At 38.7% G+C, this 21,531-nt stretch overlaps 7 protein-coding genes across 7 annotated transcripts; 3 read left to right on the forward strand and 4 right to left on the reverse strand.

Moving 5' to 3' along the window:
• Positions 1 to 1,671: 1,671 nt before the first annotated feature.
• SS1G_13683 (hypothetical protein) lies at positions 1,672 to 3,173 on the reverse strand (the record flags this gene model as incomplete). Its single annotated transcript, XM_001585394.1, has 2 exons — positions 1,672 to 2,249; positions 2,306 to 3,173. The coding sequence occupies 2 exons, from the start codon at positions 3,171 to 3,173 to the stop codon at positions 1,672 to 1,674; spliced, it is 1,446 nt and encodes a 481-aa protein (XP_001585444.1).
• Positions 3,174 to 5,125: 1,952 nt separating this feature from the next.
• On the reverse strand, positions 5,126 to 5,516 carry SS1G_13684 (predicted protein; the record flags this gene model as incomplete). Its single annotated transcript, XM_001585395.1, has 2 exons — positions 5,126 to 5,222; positions 5,482 to 5,516. The coding sequence occupies 2 exons, from the start codon at positions 5,514 to 5,516 to the stop codon at positions 5,126 to 5,128; spliced, it is 132 nt and encodes a 43-aa protein (XP_001585445.1).
• Positions 5,517 to 7,640: 2,124 nt separating this feature from the next.
• Positions 7,641 to 7,946, forward strand: SS1G_13685 (hypothetical protein; the record flags this gene model as incomplete). Its single annotated transcript, XM_001585396.1, has 1 exon — positions 7,641 to 7,946. The coding sequence occupies one exon, from the start codon at positions 7,641 to 7,643 to the stop codon at positions 7,944 to 7,946; it is 306 nt and encodes a 101-aa protein (XP_001585446.1).
• A 2,252-nt stretch (positions 7,947 to 10,198) lies between these two features.
• SS1G_13686 (hypothetical protein) lies at positions 10,199 to 12,918 on the reverse strand (the record flags this gene model as incomplete). The annotated part of the gene is made up of 5 exons (XM_001585397.1): positions 10,199 to 10,810; positions 10,999 to 11,085; positions 11,349 to 11,710; positions 11,828 to 12,081; positions 12,662 to 12,918. The coding sequence occupies 5 exons, from the start codon at positions 12,916 to 12,918 to the stop codon at positions 10,199 to 10,201; spliced, it is 1,572 nt and encodes a 523-aa protein (XP_001585447.1).
• A 998-nt stretch (positions 12,919 to 13,916) lies between these two features.
• Positions 13,917 to 14,567, forward strand: SS1G_13687 (hypothetical protein; the record flags this gene model as incomplete). Its single annotated transcript, XM_001585398.1, has 2 exons — positions 13,917 to 14,128; positions 14,177 to 14,567. The coding sequence occupies 2 exons, from the start codon at positions 13,917 to 13,919 to the stop codon at positions 14,565 to 14,567; spliced, it is 603 nt and encodes a 200-aa protein (XP_001585448.1).
• Positions 14,568 to 16,053: 1,486 nt separating this feature from the next.
• Positions 16,054 to 18,413, reverse strand: SS1G_13688 (predicted protein; the record flags this gene model as incomplete). The annotated part of the gene is made up of 2 exons (XM_001585399.1): positions 16,054 to 17,664; positions 17,847 to 18,413. The coding sequence occupies 2 exons, from the start codon at positions 18,411 to 18,413 to the stop codon at positions 16,054 to 16,056; spliced, it is 2,178 nt and encodes a 725-aa protein (XP_001585449.1).
• A 2,191-nt stretch (positions 18,414 to 20,604) lies between these two features.
• Positions 20,605 to 21,469, forward strand: SS1G_13689 (hypothetical protein; the record flags this gene model as incomplete). Its single annotated transcript, XM_001585400.1, has 3 exons — positions 20,605 to 20,628; positions 21,119 to 21,143; positions 21,333 to 21,469. The coding sequence occupies 3 exons, from the start codon at positions 20,605 to 20,607 to the stop codon at positions 21,467 to 21,469; spliced, it is 186 nt and encodes a 61-aa protein (XP_001585450.1).
• Positions 21,470 to 21,531: the final 62 nt, after the last annotated feature.

The raw sequence follows: 21,531 nt of genomic DNA on the forward strand, positions 1-21,531 counted from the left end.
GGAATATACAAGTAGCTTGCACTCTTGAGCAGTATAATATATACCTCTCAAGATCATCATCACTGACAAGTCTGTTATTTTATAGTTTTACACCATCTTCAAAGAATCTAAATGAAATTTAATAAATAAAAGATCTTTTGATATATATTATATAACACGTTAAAAGGAATGACCTTACACAGGGAATAGTGGGAAGCTGATAGGGCAGAATTGAGGCTATATTGATCTTATATATATATCACTCTGTCATGAATCACAATTATCCTAGGATCAGAATCGTCCCAGGATTAGTGTGTCCTGGGATGAAAAGGAATCACGTGATAAGGAGCCCTAGGAGCCCTAAGGAGCCAGAAAGCTCCTGGAGGCTCCCTTTATCGTTCATTATATAGTTAGAATAGTTTCATAGTTTATGAGCTTCGTGCTCAACTTAGTTATCAATTAGTTTACCTATATTCTACTTGATCTAGTAACGAATTCACTTCCAAATGAATACCAGTGATAAAGCCTTAACCCACAACTACCAACCAGATGAAACCTTAGGCAGCCGCTGCCCCCAGTACTGTATCGTTACAGTGGCCGAGATTAAGGGCCGAGAAGTGGGGTATTAGACTTACATATCTAAATAAATATTCAAAACAAGATTTTTTTTAATAATATTTTGAATTTTTGAATTTTTGAAATTTTGAGGATTTTGAGGATTGCTTTTGTTATGTTTTTATATATCAAATAACCTTACCCAGGGGGGGAGGGGATATTTGTTTGTTTTTCCTAATTGGGAATTAATTAATTGTTTTGTGAGTATTTTATTGATTAATATCAAGTGAGTGAGTGAGTAATTAAATAAATCAAAGGGTTAAAGAGTTAAAGAGTTAAAGAGTTAAAGAGTTAAAGAGTTAAAGAGTTAAAGAGTTAAAGAGTTAAAGAGTTAAAGAGTTAAAGAGTTAATATTGGGTTTCTTGAGACCAGAAAGAGCATCAGATTGAATTGATTGATTCTCTAGCTAAGCAGTTAAGCTGCGAGTATATATTCAAAAAATGAAGGAATAGGGTTATGTATTCGGCCTTCGGAATTAAAGTGCTTTGAAATCAAAATATTGAAAGCAAACAAACAGTATACCAAAAAGGAAAGAATGAATTAAAAGTTGAGTTTTGTTTGCTCCTTATATGCATCATGCAATATATATGCATATGCTGCCAAGATCCCAGGAGGTCAACAGTTAAAGAGTTAAGAGTTAAGAGTCAGGAATATAATATAACACCTATATGATTTTATCTATCTACTCTAAATATACTAATAGTCTAGTCCATCTAAACAATTCCTCCCATCCAGGAAAGTCTAGTCTAGTCTAAACAAATCTAAAATCCCCTCCATCTCACTCTAATAAGCGTACGACCGAGCTTCATTTCATACCTACTCATCCCTCACTACCTACTTCCAATCCAATCCAACCAACCAGCCATCAACCAACAATCTATCTCTAAAAAGAAGTTTGCGCTGATTTAAATCATCTATCTTTTCCCAAGATCTAACCTCATCAATTCCATCCGGTATCAAATCCATATATTTTCTTAACAATCAAATAAAAAAAAACTCCTCAACTCCATTCACTAATGCACATGGTAAAATACCAGTACTTTCTCAACCTTCACACACAAGATGAAGATGACTACCTCACTCTCCCAAAACCTCAGCCAAAAGAGGTAATCCAGCCTTGGCTCTTTCTTGAACACTTTGACTTAATCTTCTTCCTGCATTCATGTTTCTGCTTGTAGACATAGCAGTAGCCATTGAGCCAACTGGTACAACCTTTGATGCAGTTGGTTTTCCACTTTCCTTGACGATTGTAGCTTGACCATTGGTAAGATCCTTAGCATGAACTTCTCCTTCTCGTTTATACAAGTTTCTGAACATGTATACACCACTTCCTTCCATTCCTTCGGATTCTTCGACGAATTTACAAGTACGTTGATTTCTCCAGAAAGCAGTCCAGAATGGAGTTTTGACATCGGCTTTGTAATGTTGTCCCATAACCTTCTTGATGTGTTGACTTGCTTCTCCGGCATGGTAAAATGGGATGGTGGAAACCAAGTGATGGCAAACGTGAGTACCAATGATATCATGGAAAAGATGAGTATCAATAAAACCAAGATCACGATCGATAGTTGCGGTTGCACCACGAGCGAAGTTCCAGGTGTTGTTATTGTAATGAGGCATGGAAGCATCAGTGTGTTGAAGGAAGGTAATAGCAACTGCAAGAGAATATGTTAGTTTTGACTTAATCAGAGGGCCGACGAATATCACTTACCAATCCAGTTGTTAACCCACAACCATGGAACACCCCAGAGAACAATAACATTGAAACTTCCAAAGACTTGACCAGCCCAAATCAAAGCAGCAATCATAACAGCTACACCAACATCACTCAAAGCGATCAATGGCAACTCATGCTTCTTGTAGAAAACACTGTCTTCTCCAAAGTAGAAGTGAGAAATTCTCATTCCTTTAGCACCATCATAATCTTGACCAGTCAAGTTGGCAATTAAATATCCTGGCCATCCAAAGAATTGATGAATGAAAGCATAATAAAGGGAGTAAATTGGAGAATCTTCAGCCAATTCAGCAAACTCAACCATATTTGCCTTTGCCTTCTCACCAAAATTTCTCTTCACCCAGCCCTCTCTTGTATGTGGAACGAAAGCTGTATCCTTATCCATATTTCCAGTAGCTTTGTGATGTTGGGAGTGAGAAAGTCTCCAGGAATGGAATGGGACAAGTAAGAAAGAATGCATAATCAATCCCATGGTCCAGTTCAATTTCTTATTCTTGCTGAAAGCACCATGTCCACATTCATGTGCCAAAATCCAAATACCGGTGAAAACAAATCCTTGAACAGTGGTGTATGCCACCCAAGCGGCAAATCGAAGGTATACGTTGGGAAGCATTGGGATAAAAGTGAGAGCGAGGTAGATGAGGGTAGAAACGTAAAAGTAATCGCGGACGACGTATGCCATTGATCGAATAATTGAAGGTTTGAAGCAATGAGGCGGGATGGCATCGTAGATTTCTTTCATGGTGTAATTAGGGAGTTCGAAGACATTTCCATGCATGTCAAGATGTTGAGGTTGTTTTTCCTCAACGAGGGTTTTGCTCGACGAGCGAGTTGAGGGTGCCATCTTTGTGAGATTTGTTCCTCCAATTCGAGTTTGAGGAGATTGATTTTTTCCGTTTGTATTTTCTTCAGATCGATCGAAATAATTCAAAGATCTTGGATATTAAAAAAGGTAATTCCTACTTCTTGCTTTGATATGCAATGAAATATAGATATCTGTATCAGAAAGCTACCTTGAAGACAGCAATCAGAAGATTCTAGATTTCTAACACTTCTGAGAGAAGAGAAAAAAAGAGAATGAAAATTGAAATGATTGAAAAAGGGATCAAGATTTCAAAAGAAAGAAAAACATGAAAAGGAATTGAGGAGTGCGAGAGAGTTGAAGTTTATAGTTGAATGTGGGATGTATTTTCTTAGCTTTACCCTTAGCTTGAGAACTAATAAATGTTCGATGGTCGAGGCAATTTTCCCATATTACCACATCAGCAAATCATGAAATCATGAAATCAGCAAATCAGCAAATCAGCAAATCAGCAAATCAGCAAATCACCACTTCACCACTTCACCACATATGAAATTGAAAAAAAGATCAAATCAACCGGACCCTTAATTTATTAGCGTGAACCACGTTCATGTTTGATTCTCCATTATTTCTTTTTACTTTTTCCCACTTTTAAAAAAGGTTTTCCCCACTTCAAGGATTTGTGAAAAAGAAGATAGTGGAGATTCATACTCCTCAACAGTTTTTGGCACGCTACTAAATAACTTCCTTGAATTCATGAATTTACCTCAATTTACCGTAATTCTTTCTGACAATTGATTCTTTTGATTGGTTCAGATAAGAAGTTGGCATAAATGAGGATTGTTGTCAGCATTTATATTTCTTGGAAAGGATACTTACCTACCTACCTAGTACCTACCTTGAGTCGTGAGACTGAAGAAGGAATTGAAAGGGATGGATACGGATACGATACTCACATCATCTTTGTCAATGTATTAGATAGGGGATATACCTACCCATCAATGTAATCCCCAAAGATAATACCCAGTAGAATATCTCTATGATAGGGGCAAGCCCCCAAACCCCCATAGCTCGCTGCGCTCGAAAGACTTCCTACTTCCCTTTTCATATGTTCAAACTTCCAAGCACAGATAGATAGCGGTACTCCAAAAAACAGCAGCTACCCTTCAGGAGAAACATGCATGGAAACTTGAAACATCGAAGCTTGAAAGGCCAATGCATTACCAGTATTATCCCATCCTGATACACCCGTCCGCTAGCTATCTCCACTGACTGACTGTCTTTTCTACTCAGTACCGCGTAAACAAAATCAAAATCCATAATTCTAATTCTTCACCCCCTCCTTTTTCTTACCGTATTGTTATAATGACCCCTCAAAATGTAACATGATATTAGCATATCTAGTAACTAAGTAAATATCTTAGCTCAAGAAAGAAGAGAAGAAGAAAATCAGAAATGAATTGAATTACAGAATAACCATTTCTAACCACTGATAGATTTCTAGTCGTAAAGCTTACACGGTATCATCTTCCCACCTCATCCCCTATCTCACATCTTCAATTTCTTTTTCCAAGTTCCGTGCAACCTCACCACCAAACATCAGCCCACTCACATGTCAAAAAAACATTCTTGTGTTACCCAAGCTGTTCACCGTTACAACAGCCTCATATCTAAATCCCGTGTGTGTAGCATCAGTATTTCACACTTCGCACAAATTATATCAACCTACTAGTCGAACTAATCTAAACCTATCTATCAAAAATTCAACGAACCAAAAACTCCCCCAAGGAATCTATCTAACCCTTCTTAGTAAGTCCCAAGATGCAGGGTCCTTCTCGAATCACTTAATCTTCGGCACTTTTTCCCAATTTTGATTAGTCAACAAGAACACTTCATCTATCTTGAGCACCCTTGACTCGTTCACCCACTGGGCAGTGGGCTCATTGAAATACATACAAAAAACTGTTGATATGTCGATTTTTTAATTGGTTCGTTTAGTGATGTACTTCTTGAATCTTGGCTTCTTGGCTTCTTGTTCTTGGCTTCTTGTTCTTGGCTATATCATCGTTGGAGTATAGGGAGAGTACGGACCTACAGTGTGTTAAATGAACTCGGTTAGAAGGTCGAAGATAGAATTTGGAATTTCGAGTTCGATTAAGAGGGGTTACATATATGGGACATTTCCTGCTTCTAGAACAAGTAGAAGATAGATAGATAGATAGACGATCGACTAAAAAGGAGAGGCGAAATCAATATCTAGGTCGGGAATAAATTAATGTAGATAGGGACACTATACCGTATCTACTTCACACGAATGGGATATTTTTCGCTCACTTACTTACCTACCTACCTACTGCGTATATGTCGTGTTTCCCAAGGTTGCATCGTGGCTGTGTTTCTTTGATGTTCCGAAACGGTGAACGGTCTATGCATATACATTGGTACATACTACTACATAGATACATACATATAACTCAGCATCAACGTACTCGTAGATATGCGATTCGCTGCTGTACTCGTACTCGCAAAGCGCATAGAGTAAAGTTGCACTGCAGATATGAGGCTCGAAGATATTCATTCCGTTTAGCCCCCCACATTTAAGTTTCTTTCTTGCTTGAGCTGTACGTATAGTGAGTGTACACTAAACTGTACAGTAAGATCTTACGTTTTCACTCGCACTCACGGATATACTACCCAAAAGAGAAAATGTTGGGGAAAAACCTTTCATGTGAGGTGATTTTTAAGTATTATTCAGGGGTACGTAGCGTAGTGGAGTATGTATGTAGAGTACGTGGATATGAACACTACTAGTACTTTGGATCAAGGGTCCATGACAAGGTCCTCTTATCTGGAGCCGAAGATCAAATATTTTAGGGGATGTTTAGGCGGGTTTTGTTATGGTGTAGGTTGATTTGTGTTTATTCGTGTTTATCTAATACAGAGTACGTATACGAGTACATACTTAGTACAATCATCAATGGATGATTTTTGTTTCAAAACCGCACGTTCTTTCTTTTTTATAATGAGTGAGAGGAGAGATAGGAGGAGGAGGAGGCGAGTTTTACTTTTCCTTTTCCATGTACCTTATCTTTAGAAGAAAAAGAGAGGAGAAAGGAGAAAGGAGAAGGAGAAGAAGAAGAAGGAGAATATCCACTCGACAGAACCACTCTATCTACCTACTCCGTAGTTAATTCAATCGCAAATCGCAATACAGTAGTACGTACCCTACTAAAAACAAAGGAAACTCAAAAGTAAAGTAAACTCAGCACAGCACGACGCACAGAGTACTATACTATCTGATCGGGGCCAAGAAACTTTAAATGTTCCTCTAGAGAAATATACGGGATACGGGATATGGTTTCTAGATGCGGTGAGAGTTGGATTTATTATGTAAGGTTAAGTCTTAGGTTGACTTGATTTGATTGTATGGCGGGGTAAGGAGTAGGTAGGTAGTTAAGGAGAAGGGAAAAAATAATAATCCTCGAGTAAGAATATAAATGATGGGTAGGTATCTATTTTCGATGGTAAATAAAGGAGAGGAGAGGAGAGGATAGATAAATGGTTTTGTTTTCGTCTTGATTCTTTTAATTCTTTACTTTTTATCTTCAATCTATTGTTTTTTCTTTTCATTTTATATGTTGTGAATGTAGCAAATGTATTTGAATACTAGAAAGACATCCTACATATATCAAGTAAGTACTTGGACTTGTAAGATCTTTTTATTTCTTATTGATTCTACTACTGAAGTACTCGAGTTATCGTACCCTTCCTTTCTTTACCTTTTCATATATTTTCAATATCGCGAAGTATCTAGAAACCATTTCCCGCCTCCATTCATCAAACCTATCATCTAACTATCTTGAGGTAAAAACAATCAATCAAGCGATAATCTCCAGAAACTTTTTCCAATCTCAATCGTTGTCATATCTACTTCATAATTGTCTGGTAGATACCTACTCATACATACTCAGCAGTGTACATGATAATCTCCAGAAACTTTTTTCAATCTCAATCATATCTATCTAGTACTTTGTACTTCGGACTTAACTGGAAGATAATCATACCTACTTGAGGGATATAATCAATATAATCTCGATAGGTTACCCTTTCTCCGAATTCTTCTTTCTCGTCTCTTTAGATATCTTTCTATTCATTTTTAAAAATGCTCATTTTGTTGATAAGGGTTAAGCCATAGTGGATTGTTTTTGTATTTGATAGTGGCTACAAATAAATCTCACAACATGTATAAGTATACTTCATTTTTAATATATATTGTTAAAGTGAATGGTTCCTGCATAGCACGTGCACAGGGCACTAGTCCTATTAGGACTAGATTGAGAAGCTCTCTGTAGGAGAGCTTCGCACTTCCATAGAACTTAGATAATGAGTGATATATATAACATGGTTTATCAGTAACCGGAACATATCAGTAACCGGAACACTTTTACCTCAATTACCACCTCTCAACTTTAACACGCGATAAATCCATATTCAACCTTTCAAATCAATATGCAAGAGTCGCAAATTAATCTAGCTATTCAAGCTATTGCTTCATCCAAAAAACTAAGTGTGCGAAGAGCTGCTAAAATCTATAATATACCGCATACTACCCTTATCTACAAAATAGCTGGTCGAACGCCGAAAGCTGGATCTCGATCAATATATTGTAAAATGATGGAATTAGAGAAGAAATCGCTTTTTCAATATATAATTGATATAGACGAGAGAGGGTTTAGTCCTCGAATAAGTGATGTGGAAGATATGGCGAATTATATACTCGAAACGCGGGGTGCGAAGAAGGTTGGAAAGCTCTAGGCTCATCGCTTTGTGAAACAATATACAGAATTAAAAACGCGTTTTAATTGCATTTATGATTTTCAAAGAGCTCTCTGCAAAGATTCAGAGCTTATTGAAAGATGGTTTCGATTAGTATCGAATATGCGGGCCAAATATGGTATTCTAGACTGCGATTTCTACAATTTCGATGAGACAGGCTTTATGATAGGATAAATATCACTACATATAGTAGTTACTAAAACTGATCGATATAGAAAAAGCAAAGCTATACAATCAGGCAATCGAGAATAAGCTACAGCGATTATTTGTGTTGATGGAGAAGATCATAATATACCTCCGTTTTTGATAGTAAAAGGCGAATACCATCTCTCAAATTGATATACCGAAGGCGATTTACCATACGATTGGCTTATTAAACCTACTACCAATAGATGGACAGATAATGAGACAGGTCTTGAATGGATTAAGCACTTCAACAAACATACTGAAAGTAGGAAAGTGAGTAGATATCGAATGTTAGTGCTTGATGGGCATAAAAATCATAAATCGCCAGCATTTCAGGAATACTGCAAGGAACACAACATTATATTACTTAGTTTACCACCTCATTCTTCGCATCTAACTCAACCACTCGATATCAGTTGTTTTGGTCCTTTAAAGCATTTATATAATCGATAAATCGAGAACTTTATCAAAGTGTATATCACTCATATTACCAAAACCGAGTTCTTTCAAGCTTTCAAAGCTGCATATATCGAAGCAATATCTATATCAAATAGTAAAGCTGGGTTCCGCGGAGCTGGGTTAATCCCATTTAATCCGGAAATTGTACTTTCAAAGCTAGATATTCGAATAAGAACTCTATCAAATAGATCAATATTAATCGATCCTGATATATAGCAATCTCAAACATCTCACAATCCAATTGAAGCTCTTTCTTAATCCATTTTAGTGAAAAGTTGTATTGCTCGATATTAAGGGAGTTTATCTACTCCAATATTTGAAACAATTGCAGCTTTAGCTAAGGGTACAGAGCTTCTAGCTTATGCGAATACGTTTTTAAATGCTGAGGTTCATAATCTCCGCAAAGCAAATGAAGCACTTAGTAAACGCTGGAGAGCTAGAAAAGCTTTAATACGAAAAGGAGAAGCACTTTCAATAGAAGATGGGTATAGTATATTAAAATAAGAAAATGTAGAAGATCAGATACAATATAACGAATATACAAATGATGGTTCTTCAGCAAGGAGGCAAGCTACTATACGACGATGTAGCAAATGTGGTAGTACTTTACATAATGCACGAACTTGTCAGTTCGATCCAGCATTAGTTGATCTTTAGATTATATATAATTCAATCCTAATTTATGGTGTTGTTGTAATTTTATTTTAATGGAATGTGGGTAATTGAGGTAAAAGTGTTCCGGTTACTGATAAACCACGTTATAAGACCAATATAGCCTCAATTCTGCCCTATCAGCTTCCCACTATTCCCTGTGTAAGGTCATTCCTTTTAACAATTTCAACCTTTAATATCTCAATCAATAAAATCACAAATATTCTGAAATTTTCAGAATTTATTATTATATAAATAATAAATTCGTAATTGAAATTTCAAAGAATTATATCTGTAAATAAAAAAGTTATAAAGATCGATTTTCGTCATTTTTGATAAGGAAAAGTGGCCCAAAAGGGAAGTGGCCCAAAAGTAGGGTACTAGACTTTTAGCGACAATATAAAGTTGTGATATATTGAAGCGTTTATATAGTTGATTGTTATTAAAAATGACTATCTCGTGAATCATGAATCTCATAACCGTAGAATGACTCCCATCTCTCAGAATCTTCCACCTAATCTCCAACCTCCTCTAAAACTCCACACTATCTTTCATCTCGAAGCATTTCAAAAACCCTATACATGCATCGCACGTAACGAAACCCCTCTTGACTTCCCATCTCCCCATCATATATCTCCCTCTAAATCATCAATATCCATCTCATCCAGCTCTTGAATCCGTACTCCGGTAACATATATACTTTTCCTCCAAGCCTCTTTCCCATTACAAAATTCCTCATCCGAGCAAATGTGCCTGAAAGAATGGGGTAAAGAATTTTTATTCTTATAATGACCCAGAATATGCGCTTGACTCCTCCTACAAGCATTTATGTCATGACGAGGAAATTGTTTATTGCATCCTTCAACAAAACAACGATCATGAGTACAGTCCAGTATTAAAAAGGTGTTTTGTTGGAGCTGTTGCTCTTTTTGGTGTTACTCGTCAGGTCGAAGACGTCGTATATATATGCTGTGGACTTCAAGATGCTTTTTCATGCTGTCGAGTCGAAGAGATATGTGTGAACAATTGGACTCTGGGCATGCGATGAATTGAAAAGGGCTGTGGGTATTGAAATGTTTTCTTAGAGCTTCTAGTTTGGGGAATAACTTGCCACAGTAGCACTCGTAAGTTTCGGAGGAAGTAGGTGTATCAAGACGCCACCCCTCTTTGTAATAAGCTCTATCGACTTCTTCAAATGTACAATAACTCTTGTCATCTCGATCCTGAATTCGAGTATCGGAGAGAAGATTCCGAATGGATTGGAAAATAGAAACGATAAATTCCCGAGTCTCTTCTGGACCAGATGCGTGTGTGCGATAGAAAGATCGAATGAAGTTGGTCAAATGAGCAGGTCTAAATGTATTGGAGAGATTCTCTCCTTGTATTAACGCCGCTAGAACAGACCTCAACAACATATCCGCAGCCTCAGGCTTTGAGCAAACACGTTGCTCGGCAGAATAGTTGTTTGAGACATTAATCGAAGGATCAGGTTGCAGTTCTCTGTTCTTCCCTTTGCTATGTGAGGATGCGTGGTTGAGCATATAACCCTATAAGAGGGTGATAACGGTCTTGTTAGTATGAAGAATACTCGAATATGTGAGCATAGGAAAGTGTTGAAACATAGAAAAGGCCGTGCAGAAAATCGAAGAGTGACATAATTTACATATTTCATTCTATCCTCAGGATTTATATTATTCTTCATTAAATATTCAACAAAGTATAAACTTAAACTCACAAAAATTGCATCCTGGGAATCTCGTGTGTTATTGTATTGAAAATTGTCCAATGTAAGATCGTCTAGAGCTAGTGGTGATGATATTTGCTGAAAATGAGTCCTAAATAAATTCTCAGACGCTTCAAAGAAATACAAATCTATATTGTCGTAAGAGGAAGGCAGAATTGCATCCGCAAAAGCATTTTTTCCGATTAGAATTGAAGTTTGACAGGTAGTTGGTAGTTCAATATATGAATGGACATTTATACGATCATCATGGGCTGGGACCGACCCCAGATCGGGTGACTAAGCAAACATCATCAATCAGCGTTTGGAAAAGAGGAAATAAGGCCTCAAAGGCATTATCATACCATAGAATTTCCATTTTTGACCGTGTTTCCTTCAAGATCGGTGTTGAAAAGTAGCGATGCCGAACCATCCCCCTTTCTTTCATTTGGACACTTTTTCGAGCTAGAACTCGCAAATGTAGCCGAGTAAATATGCGCATCATGATTCAAATCGTGTTTGGTGCTCAAGTGACTGCCGTGCGTAGGTGTATTGAGACGCCACTCCTCTTCTGTAGTAGAATCCCTGGCTGTGGTCAGCTTTAACTCTAGATCACATCTAATCTTGGCGTCTTCGAGAACCAAGTAGGCTGGAACAATGTATGCGACGCCAGATTCGGGACAGCAAGATACAATATGACCGAGGAGATTGCCGCTTCTAGCCTCAACTACCCAAGATCCACAGTCTCCTTCAGCAAGTTTTCTATTCAGTCTTACTGTCTAAAGTTCGTTTTGTCTGGTAGAGCCTCTCTGCATAATAAATGATGGAGTACCAGAGATTGTACCCTCAAGCAGTCCCGCGGAACTTGTGACTGCAAAGACAATTGTGTTCAATGGAAGAGTCCTGACGATACTTTCAGGATACAAGGTTTCTCGTACGAGTGGGTGCTTTAGAGCAATCCGATTGAAGGTTTGAAGACTCGTTTTACTGGTTTCAATCAAAGCATAGTCGAGTTCTGGCGACTTCATAAAGATATGACCAATGTTCTCAAAGCTACGGCCTGGAAGGTCTAAAGGCGCGCTTGTTATGTTCTTGAAACTATTCAATGTATCAATTTCCATGATCGACGCTTCTTCAAAGCTTTCCCTCGGCGATGCAACGTCTGGGTGAGATACTGGAGATGGGAGAGTGTCCATTGGTTTTCCAATGTCATCCGAACTCGCGTACTCAAGAATTTCGGGCGTAACACTTCCTCTGCTGGTTGCCTCCGTAGCGCCCCCGTCTTCCTCATCCGAATAAAGGTCCTCGCCAATATCAAATTCGAATTCACAATCAGAGTCTCCCGTGATACCGCGGCAGCATGATCAGTGGTGGGGTGGAAGGCGTGGGCAACGGTCAAGTAGAAAAATCTATTTCCCGACCGAAGAATTCCTCCAGCGGTAGCTTTCCTGAAAGTTGAACTATTTTCTCGAGTGCTTGAAAAAATCCGTGAGCCACAAACAGCATCTGACACCTCCCGAAAAATGCCTTCAAGGCGAGGCTCATTTTCTTCGCCTTGATTCGAGAGCAGAAAATTTTTGTTACTACAGCGAGCCAATTGCAGCGTTGCGGAAATGTCACCAGCCAGCTGAACAAGCTTTTCAAAATCAGGAGGGCGCGAACAATCTCCAATCCTCACACCTGGGTATCTGTCCAAATTCTGCTCTCCACAACGGTCTTTTTCACTTTCTTTCGGCAATCCTCCTCCTTGCTGCAAAACATTATCGTGGGTTCTGCCGTTTCCCTTTTTCGACCGATCATATACATCGTCCATGTTACCGGCTTGGTGACAGGGTCACTGTGCTTTTCTAGATGTTCTTTGATTTCTTCTGCGATTTGGATGAAATTTTGCCTGGCAGGATCCAAGGCCTCCCAACAGGAATTATATTTGCCCATGTTCCTGTAATATACACCAGCTGATTCTTCTGGATTGGGCCAGCAGCATTTGTTTCGCTTCAGTAACTTTGACCATGAACTTGAGCTGTTTTGAATCATGGCTCTAATGCTTTGACCATTCGAAAAGCAACCAATTTGTTGTCGGGGCACGACAAATTGCAAGCAGGTTACTGATAACATATGGAAGAGAGGAGAGTAGAAATCAGAAAACCGCCCCCGGAAAGGCAGTGTGGAACAAGGAGGTGAAGTCAGCGTTACACTGCACGGGACTTGCAGATGAGGGGCGGCTAATGCATTTATATATTATTTATCCAGCCTTATCAAGGTTTATTGATATCGGACCTACAAGGCTCACAATTTTGTAAGATTAAAGGTTGTCGTAAGATACTATCTTGGCCCAGATTTGGGATTCTGTAAGCTCCTGGAACTCTAGATTTTACCTCAGAGTATATCTCGAGTCCCGTGGAGAAAAATCCTGGTTTGCGGCTTGACTCGCGTCTGGAGACAATTCTTGGACACAAAATTACGTGTAAATGCGCAACATGCAGCAGGCAACTCAAGATTCCCTGGACAGTTGGATGCATCTTTCTCCAATCAGCGTTAACACAAAGTGTGAGATTCTAAACAATCTCTGGAATCTCGACTTGAATCCATAAAATTTCTATGCTAGCGACCTCGACTACGATATATACTTTGCGTACTATACTGAACAATGTAGCGACGCTTTGCATGATCGTGGACGACAAATTTTACTTATAATGCATCGAGACATCATCGATATTGCGAATTATATAAAAACTTCGACAAGCCGCAAGAATATTGCACAGATTCTACATTTGAAGTTGCCAGCACCGTTACCCTCTAATCACGAAGAACTCGTGGATGCATCAATTGGACTTACTATCCGACTGCTTCTTATGATGAACTTTGGGAGTCTACAGTACGGGTTTACGGGTCGGACGAAACTTTCATGGACAAAGGAATCATTGGGAAAGAACATGGATGAATATTTGGGCGCTTTCAGATCTTCAAGTTGCGGCCAAGAAAGAGTGAGATTAGAAAAGGAATTCAACGCTTGTAATTTAGAGCGTATCGCTGGATTACAAATTGAGTGGACAATGAATCTTGCAGATCATCTACAGTTGACAGATGAAGAGAATAAAGTATCCATATTTTGCTATGCTTCATTTTTGGAATGCCAGTTGAAAAGGTATGTACTGCATTCAAATTTTATCTAGATGATAGCTAATTGAAATAGTACTATATTCCCAAAAGGATTTATCGCGGAAACATTGCGAACTATCCGCCTCCTTATTCCTCAAACAGAAAAACAAACTAAGCAATGGTTCGAGAAGAAATGCTTGTCCGCACCTCACCTTGACCAAAAAGTGCTGAAGTGCGGTCGACTGAGGGCAGAAAATAGGCGAATTGAAGATTTTGAATTCTGGCGCGAACAACTTGTGATTCTAAAGCAGTACTCCGATGAAGCAGAACCAAATACTATATCTCAATGGTGGTGTGACAGACGGAAGCGAGTACAATGGTATACTTTCTGGGTTGCAATGCTAGTTTTAAGTCTTACTATTTTCTTTGGATTGATTGAATGCGTGAAGGGAGCCTTACAAGTATATAAAGCATTTAACAATTAAATTTATATAGATAAATTTAGCATTGACGATGTTGAATCAATTCCAGTGAATGGTTATATTCATATAAAGAATTACCATTTTTGAGTTAATAATTTTAAAATAAATAATAAAATAAAATAAAATTAAAATATTAATTTTTGTTAAAAGGAATGACCTTACACAGGGAATAGTGGGAAGCTGATAGGGCAGAACTGAGGCTATATTGGTCTAGTATATTAATCACTCACTATCTAAGTTCTAGTGAAGTGCGAAGCTCTCCTACGGAGAGCTTCTCAATCTAGTCCTAATAGAACTAGTACTTTGTGCACGTGCTACGCAGGAACCATTCACTTTAACAATTTTAAAAATTTAAAAACTTTTAAATTATAATTCGTATAAGATATGTGTAAAAGTTAAAAAAATTATTTTACTTTTCAATAACTTTTACAAAATTTACAAACAATAAAAAATTAATTAATTGATTACCTGATGCGGGTTATGTCACGCCGTCGTAACAAATTTATATACAAATCTGAAAATCATCAAAATTTGAGACAATCTTTTAATAAAAATTACTAAAAATAAACTATAAATTTTTTGAAAATATATATAATATAATTGATTAAATAAACTGATCTATTTGATTAATTATAATATAGATATTTCAAAAAGATTTATAATTGATTTTTCATAATTTTTGTTCAGAAGTTATTTAAGATTTTCAAGATTCTCAAATTTGTATATAAATCCTATACAAATTGAAAATTGCGATTTCAATCTTGAATAACTCAATCAATAAAATTGCGAAAAATCTGAAATTTTCAGAATGTACTATTATATAAGCTAAAAACCTGTGTTTCAAATTTTATTAAATTATATTCATAAATAAGGAAGTTATAAAGGTCGATTTTTGTTGTTTTTGATATAAAAAGGTGGCCGAGAAGTGGGGTACTAAACTTACATATAACTTCAAAACAAAAATAACAAAAAATATTTTATAAATATTTTAATGTGTTTCATTTGATTTTCTATATATAAAACTTTATAAAATTATTTTGATATTTCATATATATAATCAAGATCAAAAAGGGTGGAAAATCGTCGATTTCGCTTAATGTGCGGTGAGTAGATTCCAGAACTCTTATATCTCAGATCACAGGAAGAAAGAGCAGATCTAGTAAATTTAATTAACAGTAAATCATAGACTTCAAAGATAAAGTATATACACTGTCGACAATTGTATAGAAACCGTTCCCTCTTGCGGTCAATAAGTTGCAAGCAGAATAGAATGGTATGGAAAATCGATCATTACCGAGTCTAGGCGACGAGAATTCTTTATTAATCATTATTTACATTATAAACACAAAGAACGCTAATTGATAAGAAGTCAAATATAACCACAACGCTATCTTGATCGAAAGAGAAAGAGAAAGGAAGAAGGCCTTGCTAGTTCTGTACACCTAGCCCATACCAAATATACCTATAGAAATCTCACAATGATGAGAAATCATCTAATTGAAGGTGAGCCATCCTCTTCAGATCCTAGCTCTACAGCCGCGGCATATGAATTTACCGAATTTTTCAATACGCCCGTCCTTGAAGATCTATCTGATGGATTCCGAATGTTCTGGTTGTTGAGGTGCTCGAAATCTGAATTTGCTACCAGATATCTAGTCATTGAAAGATCCGATTCTGGCTCTAGAGAGGTTTCCAATCTCCCAGATAGTAGCGACGTCGAATGTGTCCTGCTTCTGTATGGACTTTTGTAAGAAGATGGGCGGCGATTTGTTGGATAATTATGATGGTTGAAGCTCTTGTTGCTTTCGGCAAAATCGTAGTCACTAGACTTTTGGGAATGGTGATATGAATCGGCACTTTCTCCTGGGTCGATACTTTCTCCAGCTTCTGTATAATCATCAATCTCCTGATGTGTTTCGCCATCAGTATCGTCATCATCACTTCTTGGAACCCGCTCTCGATTCTCTGGTTGAACGCAGGGGCTAGTTCTCCAGTATTCCTTTTTTCCACATTCATCTTTATTTGAACATCGGTGTCGAAAGACCAATGGTGTTTTGGATGTTTTGGATGCTCTTAGATGACCTATGATGTGAGCCTGACTCATTTGGCAGTTTTCCCAGGAACCGCGAAGAAGTTTTGTTTCACAGAAAACGCAATATTCATGAGTCCGATCATTAATCACGAAAGTATTCCTTTTGATAAGTCTTGGTAATCTGCTCTTTTCCTCTATTGAAAGACTTTCAATGTATCTTTTATGGGTTCTGGAGCCGAGGTGATTTCTCATAGCGTCTTTCCTCACAAATATCTTGTCGCAACCAGGCACAATACAAGCTGTGAACTCATAAGGGTTATGGATGGTATTGTGGCGCCCTACCTCTTTGGGCTCGACATATGTGTTACAATCGTCGTAGTAACAATGATATCCTTCTGAAGAGACCTTGAGCCGCTTGCTGGATGATGAGGCTGTAGTCATGGAATCTCCATCGTTACTCCGACGCTTTGATTGAAGAGCATATACCGATGATGTTTGGTGTGTTCGTTGCGATGAACTAGATAGTGTTGGTGTTGTGTTCTGTCCCCTCGGCAGATACTCCTGTGGGGGGTTGAAAGTCCATCCTGCATCGAAGTAGATCTTATAGACGGCTTCTGAAATTTTCGTGGGTTTCATATCCCTCCATGGTACAGCGTCGTGTCGAATGACTTCGAGTATAGAGCAGAAAATCAAGACCTCCAATTCCTGTGTCTCATCACCAGCAGCGACCCTGCGATAGAAAGCTTGTACAATATCTTTTATTTTCGAAGCGACTAATTGCTGGTTTAAATTTTTGTCTTCAAATCCACGCATTCTTTCGCATACAATATCAAATAACTCGCTTTGGATGTTAATGTTGGTGGATGTATCGTGCACAGAAATAGAGGGATCATGGCTCGCGTCGTGGTCAGCCCGATCGGATACAAGATCGCGGCCATCAAGCGCTGTTTTCCTAACATCTTGTATCTGATTTAGTCCTCGGAATGAGGAACCCTCCTTGTTTCTGGTCGATGCTCTGGGCCGAAGCATTGGTCTGGAGTTTTCTATGGACCCCAAGACATTGAACTCCTATCGTAAAACATCATTAGTTTTGATGTCTCCCATCTCAGTAGCATAATGGAAGTATAAAGTTAGATCATAGATACGAAATTCATTAGGTGCTTGCATGCAACAGAGACCTCATATTTAAGGGTTAGACATTGACATAATTTTCATAAATATGGTTCGTCGCGGAAAAAATTTCAACTTACAGACATTTCACGGCGGTGAAGGTGGGAATCTGACACAGAGATTGTGTTCGACCCTGATGATATCCGAGAATCTATTGGCGCTTCGGTCAAATGAGGCATTTCGGAGTCTGTACATTCCATTTGATCAGGAAAAACAGAACTGTCGTTCATTTGAGCGACCGCCGGCTTCTCAGTTGGTTGTCTATCGTTTAATATTCGACGTATTGTCTGAGACGGTGAAGGTGCTTGAGTACTGAAGTCCCCTGTAACATCCCCCAATGCATCGAGTTCTTCTCCACATTTTCGTACGTCAATATAATTGTTAAGCAAATCAGAAGTATGATCGCGATGGTAATCGTAACCTTGAGAGTCGTCGTTTGTAAGGGTAGTTAGATCATCGAGATCATTATTGCAACCATTACTATCTGGAAAGAGAACAAAATGATTGAATAAATTTGATGCCTCTTCATCAAAAGATCCAATACTAGGGGATGCGGGGTACGGACCAGGGTCGACGTCCCAGCCACCATGGTGTGGCAGTGTTCTTTCGTACCTCTCTATGGACTCTTCTGCAGTTTCGAGAGACATGGCATAGAAATGAATAGTATTTTTTGAAGAGGATGTAAGAATGAAATATAGTTAATATAAACTAACCAGAATCTTGCTCCTAGTTCTAGTAGAGAGCTTTTGTGACGATTCTTTGGGATCTGGCAGATTGTGTACCAGTCCCAGGGACTCTGTTTTTGTATGAGAGAGGTAGGATAGAGTAAAGAAACACAAATAGACTCCTTGTTCAATTGTTTAGTAGAAGTATGTGTTGGCAGTCGCCAAGTCGCATAAAGATGTTATTGATGGAGATGGGGATGGAGATGGCGACGGTACCATTAGCAAGTGCTAAGCGAGTGAAGGGGAAAGTGAGGATCGAGAATAAATTGAGATTTAGAATCGCTAAAATTAAGATAAGGAACACGACAGTCTTGGGTTACGGATAATTTTTTCTTAACTGGGTCTCTGGAACTCAAAAACCACTGGGGATGGATGGCAATCATGGGTGGCACTCTTTTTCCCTGTCGCCATCTCCGCCGCCATCCCCAGCGCCATCGCCATCACCAACAACATCTCACTTCTCACTATCTTATTGTTAATAGTTAAATTAGGCCTTACATAAGTCCCTATAAACTGAAAATTTTGCTGTTGACTAATCCTCAGTTTATCCAAGAAACCATCAGTCCTTAACAAAAAGGTGAATAATTTGGAGTTGTTTGTAAGTGTTTCCAGGTTTATTTGGTTCAGCTGCTATGAGTGCTCAAGACCAACTATCAGAAAGCCATCAGTTTGAATTGCTTTTCTTGTAAGTCCCTCACTTAAATCCATCTGCCTCTTCTGAATTCGGTAAATGAACTATCACTTTCCTTTTTGGACCAGGTCAAACGAAGGTCAATGTCGATTTTGATGTAAACATCCAGAAGTATTCTTAGGAACTAGCTTGAACAATCTATCAATAATAGACTAAACGAATCAAGGAACGAGAACAATATAGCGATGTACGTGATACATGGAACTCTCTGGACGTGCAGCCATGTGAAACAGTGGACTGCGTACAAGCTGTGCATCGCCGGGAGCTATAATCAACAAAATGTGCGTGAAGATAGGCGTATTCGAAACTGCTCAGCATGCGAATTACTAAAGGCGCAGAAGTAAATATCACAAAACACATGCGAAACTAGACCAAACTAACACAACTAGGCGTGCCTCGTGGCTGGGATAGAATCAATGAATGCTCAGTCAGGAATGAGAATATAATGTGCTTGATGAAGTTGATAATAGAGAAGTAGAAAGGGCGAATGGTAAAAGCTAGGAACATTTCATCGAGAAAGGTTGTGTGTCTTAATGTCCAACTATGAAGATAGATTCTATATCCAGATTTAAAGCAATAACAATAAGCCTTTGCTCGATGTTGGACAATGTCTCTGACAAAATACTTCGAGGCCATCATAATTTGGTGATGAGCCTGGGCAAGAAAGACTGATATGCGGCTGCTCATGAAAAGGATCATCAAGCTGGAAATGATCATCTCTGTCTTGAGAGCAGGGTGTGGTCTTGGAGCTACCCATTCTCTGGAATTTCGCTCAATTGTGAGGAGTTATAGGATTGATGCGCATTTGACCATATTTTGCATTCCATGCGTAAGGTTAGCTTTAGTTTAAGGTCAACCATGTCCCAGTGAGGGTATGGGTAACTTACCATCTTAGATTTTTGAGCAAATAAGCCATGGCGATATATATGCTACGAGATTAGAGTGATGGAGGCTGACTTTAGGCCTTCAAACGCCCAATGAACCCCACATTCTTCATGTGACAAGGTTAAGGTTACAAAGCGAGGTTTTGATATCCAGGTTGATCACATTCCATTCTTGTGCGCCTGGACAGCCCTTTACACACATAAGAATGGTGCTCCTCGAAAATCTGGGTGCATAATTTACTTCTTGGAAATTGAGTAATCTTGATTCGCATGTTGCGATCGCAGAGGAGAGACTTCTATTACATGTTGAAGCGTCATTAGACAAAGCCCTCGATGAGCAGCATTGCCCCGGACGTTCCATGCCGTGTTCGCCTTGATATAAATCCCACATGCCGACCCATTCGATGGCAAATCAATGTGGTAGGAGGTAAAAGCATCGAGTACACTCTTCCAATTGCTTTCCGAGAAATCGAATTATCAGGCCGGGCTTGTGGATTTTGCCCCTTGATTAAAAAAGGCGTGCGCGCCACGCGTCGTGATGGCGAGCCCCTTCATCGCGAAAGTAACAACAATCGAATTGACAGAGACGGTCGGATCATCGTTCAGAAGTCTGCTCTGCTTTAGATTGAATTGATTCATGAAAAAAATGATGGGAAAGAAGATGTGTTGTCTGGACTTCAATTCTTGGTGGCAAACAAGGATGATAAGATTTGGTTGAGGCCCACCCTCAACTCAAAACCAGCGATTCATTACATTCCGGTTATCTTGGCACAGTCGTGGTTGCGAGAAATGTTTCTACATTGATTTCACTCGAGACACACATCACTATCACTAATTCCTGAATTGAAAACCGCCTTCAAAATTGTTTGTCTTGCGATGTGGCTTCTACAAGTCAACTGCCCTCTAGACCTCTGGATATATTTGGAAATACAGATTTTTCAGTCTAAAAGAGACTAAACAATTCCCAACCAGCGGAAAACAGCCTTCATAGGAAACACTATCCAATCCCTGGGACTCTAAACATTTCATTCGAACCACTTCTTCTAATATAGGACTCTTCTGCCGTAGAATCCGAGGGTATGCTCTGTCGGCCACCTTTCAGGACGCGATATCTGTTGTCCGAGCTTTAGGAATGAGATTCATATGGATCGACTCTCTCTGCATAGTTCAAGACTCCGTGAAAGCATGAAAGCATGAATCTACTCTCATGGCCTCAATATACTCCCATTGCTACGTAAACATCGCGGCTACTGGCACCGATGATAGTTCAGGAGGCTTGTCTTAAACCTAGAAAGCTACTTCATCGATCTATCCCTACATTCGCAAAAGATTCTCTTGGACCAGACCTCGAGGACAAGATCGTATATGTTCGTGGATCACTGAATAGTCTCCATAAACTATAGTGCACTTCAAGTATCTTGAGAAATAAAAGCCGTAGTTCATAGGAGGAAGAGAAACTAGAGGC

Source organism: Sclerotinia sclerotiorum, genomic scaffold (assembly GCF_000146945.2).
Source record: "Sclerotinia sclerotiorum 1980 UF-70 scaffold_26 genomic scaffold, whole genome shotgun sequence".
Taxonomy (NCBI): domain Eukaryota; kingdom Fungi; phylum Ascomycota; class Leotiomycetes; order Helotiales; family Sclerotiniaceae; genus Sclerotinia; species Sclerotinia sclerotiorum.